Genomic DNA, 14,389 nt, shown 5'->3' on the forward strand with positions numbered 1-14,389 from the left:
CAAATTAAATTTATTAACCCGTAAGTGAAATGTGAACCAAAACGAAACAAAACAACTCACATGGTTACTGCCAAAAATAATGAGAGTAATATCTTATTGGATCACAAGAATAATGACTTGGAATATCATCCAACACATACAACTGCAACACCTGGATACTGAATGTCCTTTAGAGATGAAAGAAAAGGACAAGTTGAGAAAAATATCTCCGGAACATCTTTTAACAAAAGAGAGAAGAAATTGGGAGATTTAAACAAATAAAAAGGGCCAGCAGCTCTAACGAAGAATTACTAGTGGTGATTTGGCAGAGTAGAAAGCAAAAACACATGATACATCACAATTTTGTACGTCCAGCATAGACATAGGATCCATAGCCCCAGGCCAAAAATTTAGGTTATTGCAATGAGCTCAGTATCTTCTACAGTTTATTTCCACCGATAACATCTCTGCAGCATACAAGTGGAAGCTAAACTACAATCCAATTTGTGGGAGTTAGCATTGTCTAAACAAAATAATGATGAATTTTTTTAAAACTGAAGCACCGCTGTGATATTTTTGATGCCCCACACGTTTGGGAGAATTCTCAAACATTCAGTACAATGACTTACGGTTGAAAAACTGTCACAAAGTCACCCTTTCATTACCATGCTCCCTCCCCCACCCCTCTGAATTTCAGTGTCATGAATGACATTGTCCCTAAGAATTGACGGGTTTTCCATTGAATTTAGGGAAAGGGTCTTGCTTGCTCAATACAACGACTTTGCTTTTGTGGGCAAAGTAACCTTTCATAAGATTCTTAAATATCAGTATGGCCATTATACACTCTACCTGCAAAAGTATCATACATCATGACCAAAATACATTAAAAACATATCTTCATTTATTTTTGAAAGAACTGTAAGTAGTAGAAAGAAAGGAGGAAATTTTAAAAAATTACCTCATCCACGTCCATATCAATTTCAAGCCATTTCAATGCTTTAACAATAACTTCTAACTTCACCTGATGAGCTCTGATTGGGTCCTTCTGCTTTTGAATGATGTAACTGCCATGTTACAACCCAGCAGTAAAATGAAAAGAGTGATTTCAGTAAATAGCCAAGTCATTTATCAATCCAAATATACTTCGGAATAAGAGGGTGCAAAGGTGATACTGGATACTTACATCTTCTTTACTAATCTCTGGTAAACTTGAAGTTCTAACTTCTCCAAGACAAGATATACACCTGATCTCAAGAACCTACAAGAAGTGCATTCTATTATGCTCTCTTGATTAAAACATAGAACAACGGATCCTATTCATGAAAGAATGATGGGCAATTATACCGGTCTTCATGATCTTGGAGTGCACGTCGAAGAAGTCGAAGATCCCCCCTTCTTAGAGCTTGTACAATATTAATATACTGCCCAAAGTAAAAAGGAATACTAAAATTAACATTTCAAGGCACATAAAGATGTAAATACTGTAAATGTCAACTACCAAATGCAATAACGCTGATGCATGTTTTCTCAGGAAAATTATTCTGCAATATAAACGGCACTATACATTTCTCCCAGTGCTAGATGATAACGAAATGTTTTTAAAAAAAAGCCCTTTGAATGAAATGACCAAATTTGCTAGAAAAATACCCATTCTGAAAATAGGTGTCATGATTCATAAATTCTGACAATCGGGTATTTACTGCAATATCATTCCGGATTGTGGCATAAGCATAAACATGATAACCATCATCTGTACCAGGATGATCACATTTTGAATATAATTATTCTATTATAAAGCATGTTTATTAAAAAAAATCCTATAAAAGATGAGTTCCCATCAGGAACTTGAAGGGGTGTAAGGCCACCAAACTTAGACTTGAATCATAATCAGTTTTATTTATTTCATTCTGACTTGTCTGAGCAAGCTAGGCTAGTCACTACATTAAGTAAACTAAATGTCTATTTGAATAAATTTCTCGAGAAGCACAGATAAAAGAATATAAGGAAAATGAAGAAAAAAAAATCTATAAGCTCAAATTAGGTTATGGATAAGTTAAAAAACAACTTTTGGAAAAGTTAAAATAAGAAAGTTTCTACTACAAATTAATTTATGTATAAACTAATTTTAACTTGTGGAGAAAATATTTTCATTTTTCTTTCTTATTTTCTTCTACTACAAGTGTTTATGAAAAAGTTTTATTCAAAGTTTTATAGTAACACAGGGTGAGAAAGATGAAAAGTAAAAATCCTCAAGAAAGCACCAGACATACCTCAAGTAAATTGTACTTCTCCAAGAGACTGCTTTTAGGCAATATGCCTATCGAAAGCTTCACCGGAATTAGATGTTTAAGTATCATCCTATGCCCAACAAAAACATTAAGTCACACACCTTATACTCAAAAAGATAGTTTATATATGGCTTTTTTTTATTACATTCCTTTAACTATAAGATGAAATTTTTTACCGACCAAAGCTATTCAACCTCTGACAGGTACCTATGCATTTAACTTAGATATTTCTTTTATTGGCTTAGTAAAAACAACATCATTTAACAGATACAAAAAGTTTGAGTAAATAAACTATTTCTAAGAGAATGCACAAGCAATTTTAAAGCTTGGTCTTAGACGCATCCACAAAAGTACACATATTTATAGTGCATGTATAAGTATAACTGCAATCAAAATATATACATACAACCAACTCATAAACCATCCCATGCAAATGCAATGTACACAATTGGCACACCTGAACCAAACCTTATATTGGCTGTACTTTGAGGATTGCAATACTTCAAGGCATACGATAATTTATAATCAGCCTGTCAAATTAGAAATATAAACTGTATAAATGATTTAATAAAATATCAAAGGTTATATCTTCATTGTTCTTTGCTGTTGCACAGTCGGATAAAAACAATTCAGGTAAAATTGGATATGAAACACCGTCAGAGAATAACAACAACAATCGGCATACAAGCAAGTCACATTTACTTCTAATTTTGTTTATGAAAGAAAATGTGTTTATTATAGTGCTTAGATCTTGAACTTTTTTATTTAATTACCTAAAGAGTTACTTTCAGTTTTCCAAAAGTTAATAATTTGAAAATAGTGACATTGTGGTGGTTACTTTACTATTTTATCCCCTTTTTTTTCTTTAAATGGCTGATACTAGACTAGAGTAATATCCTTCAAAATAATAGTAATGATATTAAGCTTAATACAATAAACAAACTATTACCCAAAATTACAGAGCACACATTACTGAATGTGTCCAAACACAGTACACAAGCAGGTCATAAATTGAATTAAAAGAAATATAGATCACTTACTGCAGAAAAATTTTCATTGAAAACTTCAAGACGACCTGTATAGTACATGTAAGTAACCTGAAATACATCACAAAGATAATATAGAAATTATGTGTAAATGCAAATTGAATTTAATCAAAATACACTAACATTGTATAATGTCATCCAATCATAGGTTGTCGTGTTTGGTAGAGTTATTGACTTGACTTTTACACAATTATTTTAAATTTTGTACCTAAAAATAATTTTTAATTGGTTGGTAGTATAAAAAAATTTACACTAACAGTGCATAAAAATTAAACTCATACAAATTAATCCATTTCTAACCTTGTCTCTTTTGGGAAATTCCTCAAAATCAAATATACGTGCAGTTTCAATGCTTCTTATTACGCTGCGGCAAAGGTGAACTGTGCCAAGCTGCAAGACATTCACAGAATAAAAATCAAACTCTAATTTAAATTTTCAACCACAAATGTCATGTCATCCCTGTCCTAGCCAACCTTCCCTGATCCCGTTGGACATGTTACACATAATATTATGCCAATATACAAGTTCAGATTAGTGCCATTGCATATCAACAAATAGATCATAAACTACGAAAGAATATGAACCACTAAAAACGGAAGAAAAAGCAGCAACAAATACCTTAAAGTAAATCTTGAATAATTGACAAGTTACATATAACGCTCCAACGCGCTTAGAGCCTTTTCCCTGGAATGCAATTGAGTTAGGATTTAGTATATTACCTCTGAAAGCAAAATTCCATACAATCACTTGAAGCAGTCAGCAATCAGCATTGAAGTATTGCACAACGAAAACACAAAGCATGGAAACTTTTTTCCTTGGAAGGAATTTATATAAGTAGAAATTTTGCTTTCTTCCAAAGTATGTAGAAGAATACAAGAATATGCAGACACAGAAGAAACAATTCGTTTTGTGAGTGCTACACGAACAATTAGGTTCTACGATGGCCAGATATAAAACTATAATAAAGTGGGAAAATTATAATATACATTTTTTATGTTTAATTTGGATGTCTTCAACGGCTAAACATCACGTCTTTGATGAGTGTTAATCCCATTATCTCCTCTTCCATCTAGTTCTAAAGGACAAGAAACTGAATTATGACAAATTAACAGCCACAAGCATACTAATTTTTTTTAGGAAAACACAAATTGGCTATGGTTAGTGTTTATCTTCTATATCTAAGTTTCCGGAAGATATAAAATCAATAGCATTAATAAACAAATTAAATGAGAGAGAGTAGAACACTTATCCTAGCTACAATAATCGTTTGCGCGCGTTTGATAGGGGGATGAATGATAACAAAATTGGATTTCAAATTAGCGATACCAAAATAAATTTGAAAACATAACTTGATTTCAAATGATAATGAGTTAACGGAAACAATCACATACCGCAAGGGTGCCAAAAACTTTCATAAGGACGGAACCAGCGCCTTTCAACTTCTCAGGAGACTTCCCACTGGAAGCCAATTCTTTATCAGCCTAAAATTAAAAAAAAAAAAAAATATGACACAACCCAACCATGCTTCCAAAAAAAGAGAAAATATCATGGCGAAGTATAAACAACACCTTCTCTGCAAGAACCCTAATATCGTAAACAATGACGTACAAAGCATCAAGAGCCCACGCGGATTCCCAATTGCGAAACTCCTGGATAAACGCACTGAACTCCAACGTTCCAATTTAAACACACGAAAGAATTAAACACAATTGAAACAATTCAAATAACAATAAGAAGAAGAAGTAGAGGAAAAAAGGGGGAAAGCAAAGTTACTTGGCGGTTTTTTCGAAAGCGTTATAGGCTTCGAGCAAGTTGTTCTGGCGGTAGTTTTGGAAGGATCGGAAGAGGGGGACGAGGATGTCGGCGAACTGAGAATAGTTGTCGGATTGTTTGATGAGTCTATTGGCATCTTGGAAGAGGTTGAGAGCGTCGGCGAGAGAGAGAAGGTAAGGGGAATTGGAGGAGAGAGCGAAGAGAGACTTGAACGAAGCTCCATCTTGCGACGAAACGGCGTCGGAAAAGCGATTCAGATACTCTGTGATCCTTCTGTGAGCTTCCCCCATGCTCATGTACGCCATTGCTATTTGCTACTACTTGCTTCCCAACACTCTTCCTCCACCTCCAAATTACAACACTTGCTCCCAACTGTTACTGAAAAATGCTTTCATGGCAAACCAGTTTTGGGCTTTTCCCTTACTCATTTGGCCCATTTCCGGATCGGCCCACGACCCCAGAAATTAAACTAAGCTTAACTGCAGGGGTGTTTCTCCCTGCAACCCTACAAAGTTCTTCCTGCACTCCATCAAATGGGTAAAAAGACCATAAATTTCTTTTTGGAATACAGTTTAGAAAATTTATTCCAAAAAACAAATTTTGTAACGTATAATACACGTTTGGGAAATCATTTCTGGAAAATACTTTCTGGAATTTCTGTAAAACGTTTTCCATAATACACTTATAAGAGGTAATTGTATTTTCGAATATTGATGGATTGCAGGAAGAACTTTGATGAGGTACATGAAGAAACACACCCTAATTGTAGTTTGAATAATGATTTTAAGAAACTCTTGTTCTGCTTATAATTGTTTATAAACTACCTACTTATTAGGTGCCATTAACTATATGTTTCAAAAAGTTCTCCTTCATCTACAATTTTCAAATAATCTGAAAGTTGTGTTGTTTATATTAGTGTAAATATTTTACTTTATCAACTCATTAAAAATAATATTAGATATCACTTAAAAAAAATGCTATTGAATTCAATAAATTTAAAATTATACCATTTAATAGTAGTGTAAAAAGTATTAATTCAACGAAGAAAATGTATTTAAATTGTTTTTAAAGAGTAATTTGAAATTGCACTTAATACGTTTTGATATATAATAGAAGAAACAAGGCCTTGTAAATAATTGATTGTTATGTTTTGGTTAAAAACAGATATAAAATCCATAAACATATTCATGGTTACTTAGAACAATGGTAATTGTTTTCAAACGGGTTTTGAGACTAAGAGAATTATAAGAATTGTTCTTCTACCTCTCTAGCCGATTGGTTAGTTTGCATTTTTGTTTCTCTTCAAAATAGCTCATTTCTTTTCTCTACTCACTTTACTCTTCGATCATCTTCGTGTATACAGACTCGGATGGTACCTGCAGAATTCACTTTGGTGATGAAATCAGATTTAGTATTCGGCACTCGATATTTTGAGTATTGTGTAATGAAGCATCTGATTCTTAGAATTTGTGATATTTATATTATTTTGATGAGTATTTTTTATTGGATCGGATTATAAAGTTTAATCACATTTAAAAATACATTATCTAACCGTGATGACCGGGTTCCAAACTGTCGGTCGGGCAGAGATTACTCTAACGTAATAATTTTTGAAAGATGAATTGTAGATGTACTCATTTTAGTAGAGTACTTCCCATGTGGATATAAATAATCATAGATGAATTCAGCCAATCTGTGAACAGTAGCTGATAAATTTTGTGAACTGGTAAAAGAAATGATGTAAATTAACTGAAACATAAGTCTAAAATATAGGTAGCGTGTTTGACTTCACATCTAAATTAAGAATCTAATAATTATAGTTTTTATAGCCTAAGATTTATTGGTGTTTGTGGTCCTACGGATTTCCAACCACACTATCTGTAATTTCTTCCGTACATGCAGACAAAAGGAAACCGATTACTTTTAGCTAGATCCGCAATGCGTGCAACTATGCTAAGTTGTGATTCAATTATTATGGCAACTCTAAAGAAAAGCCGCAAAATACTTCTTCTAAATCCACCTCTGCAATCTCTATATATTCCCTCTGCTTTCCTAATCACTGCTACTCAAACCACTTCTACAACACGCACTTCACAAAAATCAGTGAAAACCACCATCAAATACTTCAAAATTGTGACACCCATTTATCATCAGTAACACAAACTTGTTTTATTATTTACATAATTATGAAATAAGGTTTCATTCATTGGCATGTACAGTACATTGAAATTGATTCCTTCCCAAAACTTGATCATTCAATTTTATGAACGGCCAGTCCAGAACAAAACCCTGGAAATAGATCTTTGCTTGCACCCACCCTTTCCATTTGGTCATGCTGAAGACTTATGTTCAACATGTTCCACATCACCTCAACATCTCTGTACCCACACATTCGCACATCATCACGAAGCTTCAACAACCCCCCACTCATTCTCCCACAATCATTGGAGTATTCACCGGTTCCACCAACTCGGCCACCAGAAATCCCTGTTAAGGTAAACCCACCCATGATTACAAGTAGCAATAATGAATATTTAAAACAGAGAGATAGAAGGATAGAAAGGACCCACTTGATTTGCGAAGCTTGATACGAGCAGAGAGTGCAATCCAAGTTTTTGTGATCTTATGCCACCAACCCATGTGAGAAGTGAACAGAGAAATAAGGCATAGAATAAGGTTAATTTGAGAGAATAGGTAAGAGAGAGGGATATATATGAAGAAAAGGGGTTTATTTAATTTGAAAAGAGAAAGGCACCGAAACCCATAACACGTTGGTTGATGGAATGCCAAGCGTCTGGTGTTGCTGCTATAACACTTGAAGTACTATGTTCGTATGTATGATGTGGTTTGTTTGGTTTTGTATGTTTTGTTCTGGATTTACCTCTCCTTTTCTTTTTACCAAATATTAATAATGCTTCCACTTAGGCTCCTCTTGTCACTTTCACTCATTCATTCTCACCACTCCCCACCCTCTTCTTCTCTATTTACTCTTCCCCCCTTAATAATAATAATTTCTTATTTAATACTTTACAAATTATTGAACCAGTTACTGTCTAATTGCAGTTACTCACTTTATTTTTTTACTTTTTAGAGTCTATTGTATTTAAAATTCATTTTATTTTAACTTAATAAATTATAAATAGCATTAATGAAATTATCGCCTATTCAATTCAAATCAATCAGTTAAGTTGGAATAATGTGTTAGTCAACATTCTTTATGATTCTTTATTTACATTATATTGCTTGGAAATCAACGTGTACATGTTTTTAACAAATATATTAATTAGGTCACCTTAAAAAATGAATTGCACAGAGTGTTACGTAATAAAAATAAAGTCACTACTTTTCGAAAATATAAACGTAATTTCTTTTAAAAATATTATTTTAAGTATAATTATTATTCGGTAAAAAGTAACAACTTATAAATTTATAAACGGTTTGACTTATCAGACTCACGCAAAAACAATGACTCTTCTAATTCAAACCATAATTTTTTTTTTCATCAAATTTTAACTATTTTATGTACTTGTTCGCATGGTTAATCATTTTCATATACTATATTTGATACTTTTCGACAAAGTTAAAAAAGTTAAATAGTTATTTGTCTCTTTAATATTATGGAGAATTTATTTTTGGAAAATTTATGTGAGAGCTGTAATTCTACCAGATTTATTATTGAAATGGGTAAAATATTGTTTTATTACATATATAGATGAGTGGTGTTGATGTTCACCCTTCTAAAAAAATTATCAGATGCTCATACAATTTTATTTAGGGTGTGCTTAAATTAGGACCCATATTTTTTATACAATTCTATTACAATTTTTAATATTATTATTTTAATATATTTTTCATATTATTTAATTCTAAACTTGTCTTTTATTATATATATTTATTTTTAAACTCATCACATCAAAAGTTGTATACAATTCTAAGAATTGTCAAACTATCATTTTCTGATTTAGAAAAAAGATGTGTAGGAATTTGAGAGAGTGGATGTGTAGGGATTTGAGAGAGTGGATGTGTGAGGATTTGCAATAAAAATGTGAAAAAAGTTAGTGTGTTTAGATTAAGGTATATTAGGATGGGTATGTGAGTAAAGTTGGTTGAAGTTTGTGAGTGATTGGATGGTTGTGAGAAATTTTATTTTATTTTTAAATGTGTAAAATGTAAGTTTAGAAATTTAATATTGCCTTTAAAAATAGATGAATAATGAAATATGAAGTATGTTATGTAGATTTAATTTAATTATTTTTTTTAAATTATTTTTAGTACAGTTAAATAATTATTTAAAAAAACATGAGTTCTTTATATTGTTAGAACATAAATTTTGAAATTTTTTTAAATAATTTTTATTGTTTTTTATTATATGTAATTGTTAATTAAATATTTGTAAATTGTTACTGTAATCTCATGTATACACTTGTTCACATTTCTTAACAAATTATTGAATCCAAACTAAAGATATTCTCTCGTTTTCGTCTTCGTAAATAGTAAATTATACGACTATTTTTCAAAATGAAATCGTCCTAGACCTACACAACTTTGCTTAGTATAATAAAAAATTATTTTTAATATTAATTTACGTTGTATTAAGGGTAAGTATATGGTTACACCAAAGTCATGACACGATTTCAATTTACCAAAGTGAAAAAATCATTCTAACATAAGACGATTATAGATTTTTTATGTCATTTTCTATGTAGATTTTTATATTTGTTACCTGTAAGTTGTATGCTATTTAATTTCTGTTTTCAATGATTAGGCATTTTATCCATGTGTTGTTGGGAAAAAACAATGATATAGAATCATTGTGTTTCAGGAGTGGTGGGATGTAGATTTCAAAATTAAAAATATTAAAATTCATGTTGTGATGATTTCTCAACTCGGTCGGGGATTCAAAGCTCTTATTATAGAGTAAGATAATTATTGTCACCTAAAATTTATTTATCTTTGTGTATTGTGCAGTAACATATGTTGGATTCATATTTTTTAAGAGTTCTTTTCTTTTATCCCCAGATTGTACAGAGGAAAGGTTGGGCTGGATGTCGTACAAGCACAACATTTGATGAATGGTCTTGATTGGCAGGGCGCTGCGAAGGATATTCGTGTCTTAGTTTAACTGGTTTAAGTCAAATGATTCAAAGAAGGTTCCAACCTATTCGTATTCATGTGTTGTGAAGACACATTTTTTATTTAAACCACCTTCTTAACTACTACACCAAATTCCTAATGTGTTGAAATGTGTCAAAATAGACATTGTGTAAAACATCCTATCTCGAAACAACTTCTTTATTTTGATAAATTGAAGTGGTATAATAGTATCACCATTTCAATATAACCATCCACAACAAACATTATTTACACTTACACGACTTCAATTAACATAACAAAAATATGTTATGTTAGATTAAGTAAAATCGTATCAAATAAATCATATAATTTCAAAAGGGTGAACATGACTTATCTATATAAATAATAATAAAAATTACTTAATTTTTCCATTCATTTCCACCCTTAAAAAAGAAATTTGATATCATATCTACAGTGATGTGGATAGATAATGCATTGTAGTAGTGTAGTTTATTCACTCAATTCAAATATGAGGCTAGGCACAACGGAGCCGATCCCAACCCCATTCTTTTCATGCCGCCGCCACTTCCCAACACTTCAACTTCACATACCCGCCGGACCAACGTCGCGCCGCCGCCGCCGTAATTGGGTCGTCTATTCAAGCCGTCAGAAACCGCCGACTCCAATTTATAGCAGCGTCATCGAGAGGTGTGTGTCTGTGTGTACGTTTTAAAGTGCCGGCTAATGGTCCATGTTGTCATGGTTGTGATCTGTGAAGCTAAGTAGCACTTCCTTTTCTTCAGGGCCTTAAGGAGAGGAATTTGGCCAACACGTTTTGATATCTTGTGGAAATGGCTTTCTAGATTTGTCTCCTTATACTTGCTATCTCTCAATCTCGCTGCTGCTGCAGCGTCTGATTATCCAACTCCCTCTTCTTATCCCTGTGAGGACATTAGCAATTACTATACTCCCGTGAAGAATTTAGGATTGACGGGTGAAGCACTGAAGAGACAATTGAATAGCATCATTGCCCCACACCATTCCTTGTCCTACCGAGAGGTCACTGTGGGTTTAAATATACATGCTTTGTCTATTTTTATTCAAATCTTGTGTAACTTGTATCCTTTCCTGAACAGAAATGTTTGTGTAGCTAACAGGTGTGGGATGCCCTTAAGGTTCTTGATGCTGCTGATGTTAATAACCCAGAAGCTTCATCCGAAATGTATGGACTTGTCTTGGCTTTGAATCCTTAGCTTCTTTTTATGTAACTAATTATCAAGATGTGCAGAGTTGAAATTTACTCCTTGAGAGTTGTCCCAAAACGGTTATCAGGAAAACCAGAGGGATGGAATAGTGAGTCAACTAATCAATTTGTTAGACTTACCATGATGTTAGTTTCTCGCTATCATTTAGTATCATGTACTTTGTTACATTTGATTTTTTGCTAGTTTCTAACATGGTCATATATTTGTATATAAAGGGTGAAATGCAATGTGTTTAAATACGGAAAGATACATGTATTTTTTGTCATGATACTCCTAGTTAGGCCATTAATCAAGCAGCAAAGATGCAATGTGTCATGATACAAATATAAGAAACTTATTTATATAATTTTGTTTGACAGGGGAACATCTATGGCCTCGTTCTTATGGGCTGACTAAAGGTCCATCTTTGACTGACTTACATAACATTCGCCCTGCTGATGTAAATGGTAAGGAAAGTCACTGCTCCATATACTTACTAGTCAAGACACAATTTCACTTGCTGATGTGCCAAGTATCTCTCAGTCAATGCATCAAGGGGGAACAAGTACTATGGTGAATGTGTTACTAGCTCAACCAAATGTTTGAGGCCAGCTAACAAAGAAGCTGCTTTCGACACTGAAACAGACAAGCAGAAGTGGGCACCACCTATGCAGGTCATATTTTCTGTCATCTTTGTAAATTATCATTTTCAAACCTTTATAGTTGATACCATGTCTTGCTTGAAATTTGATGAATATGATGCTCGGTAGTTCTTAGAGAGGCCAATCTAGAGTAGTTCTTAAAAGTTATTCTAAGTTTCCCATGAGTTATTTTATGAACTTGAAATTCAGGATAGGTGTTGCTTCAGTGGTTATGACTTGTGAGTATGATACCTGTCTAAATTTTAGAATTAGCAATTAAGGGTAGCTATTAAAATTCTTACTTCTTTTATCTAGAAACAAACTTGAAATTTTTATCTAAACATTATATTTTCTCATAAAATATTTTAAATTCTAAATTAAAAAGAAAGTTGTATAAATACACTAATTTTTACAACTAACTTGTATGTTGCAAACTAATAACAACAGTTAAAGGAACAAGATAGATGAAGAAAGTCTTTATATTGTGCTTCTTGATTTGGACAATTGTTAGTGATAAAATTTGTTGAAGTTAACCTAATCTCAGGTTAGAGGGGATATAGCAAGGGCATTAATGTACATGGCAGTCTGTTATGGGTTCCAGCAACCAGGGCAAAGTCCAAGTCTTCGACTCTCAGATACCCCTAACATTGGTATGTTGAACTTGAACACTTTAGTCCTTTCATTAATATTATTTAAGGTAAAAATGATGAGAACTTGATGAAAATAATATTATGTACAGAAAATAGGGAGATGGGACTCCTTTCCATTTTATTAAAATGGAATGAGGTTGATCCACCTTCAAGGGAAGAAAAACTAAGAAATGAGAGGATCTGCAAATTTTATCAGCATAATCGGAATCCTTTTATTGATCATCCTGAGTATGTCAATCTTATATGGAAGTAAGGTTATTGAAGACATGCAAAGCAGGGTAAATGAGGCGAAAATTTAGAAAAGTGGAGAAGGACAAATGGGTGTTGATCTAATGCATTGGGAAAGGAGGAAAACAACTCAAGACCCAAAATAACAAACATGAGGTTGAGGGAGTACAATTGGTGTGGCAAGTAATATTAAAGTTCATTCTAAGAGAGAGAATGCAAGGAAGGAATGGTTCTTCTAATCATCTCTCTAATTTTTCAATCGTGGATACTTTTAGTCACTTATTTTATTTTATTTAAAGAGCCGATGTCACTTATTTAAATAGCGGATGTGTGACTAAAATTTGAAAAAAATAGATTGTTTCGATTCAGTTATGTTTGAGAAAAGTTTATGAGTGGTGTGAAAAAATTTTAAATTTTTTTAAAGTGTAAAATGTTAGTTTACAAATTTACTCTTGTCTATTAAAAAAAATTAATAATAAAATGAGTTATTTTTTAAAAAATAAACAACTTTCACATATTCGTAGATTTAAAAATTATAATTAAAAAAATATATATTCAATAAATTAAATAAAAACAAAAATTTAAGTAATTTATTAAAATATTAAACATGTACTATAAAATTGAAAAATAAATCAGATCTTATATAAATAAAAAAATATTATTTTTTAATATTAAAAACAATGTTATAATTAAAAATAAAAAAATACTAGAACAACAAAAATAAAATGTAATTAACAATAGAAAAGAATTTCATAACAAATTATTATCAAATAAATTATAACTTATAAACATAATAATTATACACAAAAATATATTAATATAAACACAACAACAAATTAAATAAAAATAGAACATCAAGTCTTTTTTTAAAATATTAAGAGGAAAATAAATCACATCTTATATAAAAAAAATACTATTTTTTAATATTAAAAATCCTTGCAGTAATGGAAAATAAAAAAAATACTATAACAGTAGAATAAATAAGGGTAAATTCGGAAATAATACATGCTGACGTGATTTTCCCTTTACATCTCTTCATTTTGCACGGAGAGGATATTTATTGTTCACAGGTATATCCTATAATTCTCTTCCCCACAAAACCCTATATTCAAATGACAGATATCCTCTCACTTCTTTACCTGTGAACCGTACATTCACAAAAACAAACATGTCCTTAGTAATTTTTCTGCATTTTATTTCTTAATTTGTTATCTTGTTAATAGTCATTACTTTCATTGTAAGAAAATCCTTTAATAATAACATATATTACAGAGTTTATATAAAATTATATTTTCATCATTCATTACATTTACATTTGTTACTTTCATTAAGTCATAATGGAGAATAATCACTTAAATGAACTTTTAACCGATATTAAAGACTTGCTAAAAAAACTATGAAAAAGAGAGATACGAAGAGTTGACTGTGAAGTTCTTGTTGAACAATCAATTTATAACCTTACAAGAT

At 31.7% G+C, this 14,389-nt stretch overlaps 2 protein-coding genes and 1 long non-coding RNA gene across 5 annotated transcripts; 1 reads left to right on the forward strand and 2 right to left on the reverse strand.

Moving 5' to 3' along the window:
* Nucleotides 1-330: 330 nt before the first annotated feature.
* LOC137807234 (enhanced ethylene response protein 5) lies at nt 331-5,871 on the reverse strand. 2 transcript variants are annotated; one of them, XR_011080487.1, is made up of 13 exons: nt 5,087-5,865; nt 4,882-4,975; nt 4,705-4,794; nt 3,932-3,997; nt 3,614-3,703; nt 3,308-3,364; nt 2,736-2,797; nt 2,250-2,337; nt 1,324-1,400; nt 1,163-1,237; nt 938-1,043; nt 609-828; nt 331-471 (listed from the first exon to the last, which is right to left on the reverse strand). XR_011080487.1 is itself a non-coding variant. In XM_068607744.1 (12 exons), exons 1-12 carry the CDS (start codon nt 5,389-5,391, stop codon nt 697-699), a joined length of 1,242 nt encoding a protein of 413 aa, XP_068463845.1. In that variant the 5' UTR covers nt 5,392-5,871; the 3' UTR covers nt 331-696. The 2 variants fall into 2 exon arrangements, 1 of the variants encoding a protein (XP_068463845.1); XM_068607744.1 differs by having other exon boundaries at nt 331-828; nt 5,087-5,871.
* Nucleotides 5,872-7,229: 1,358 nt separating this feature from the next.
* On the reverse strand, nt 7,230-7,915 carry LOC137805881 (uncharacterized). Its single transcript, XR_011080267.1, has 2 exons — nt 7,657-7,915; nt 7,230-7,573 (listed from the first exon to the last, which is right to left on the reverse strand). It is a non-coding gene; the product is annotated as an uncharacterized lncRNA (long non-coding RNA).
* Nucleotides 7,916-10,638: 2,723 nt separating this feature from the next.
* LOC137807236 (uncharacterized) lies at nt 10,639-13,290 on the forward strand. Of its 2 annotated transcripts, none has more exons than XM_068607745.1 (8): nt 10,639-10,867; nt 10,963-11,224; nt 11,317-11,381; nt 11,448-11,512; nt 11,784-11,870; nt 11,947-12,077; nt 12,589-12,694; nt 12,784-13,290. In XM_068607745.1, exons 1-8 carry the CDS (start codon nt 10,650-10,652, stop codon nt 12,945-12,947), a joined length of 1,098 nt encoding a protein of 365 aa, XP_068463846.1. In that variant the 5' UTR covers nt 10,639-10,649; the 3' UTR covers nt 12,948-13,290. The 2 variants fall into 2 exon arrangements, with proteins under 2 accessions (XP_068463846.1, XP_068463847.1); XM_068607746.1 differs by having other exon boundaries at nt 10,963-11,218.
* The last annotated feature ends 1,099 nt before the right edge of the window (nt 13,291-14,389 follow it).

Source organism: Phaseolus vulgaris, chromosome 3, assembly GCF_000499845.2.
Source record: "Phaseolus vulgaris cultivar G19833 chromosome 3, P. vulgaris v2.0, whole genome shotgun sequence".
In the NCBI taxonomy this organism is placed as follows: domain Eukaryota; kingdom Viridiplantae; phylum Streptophyta; class Magnoliopsida; order Fabales; family Fabaceae; genus Phaseolus; species Phaseolus vulgaris.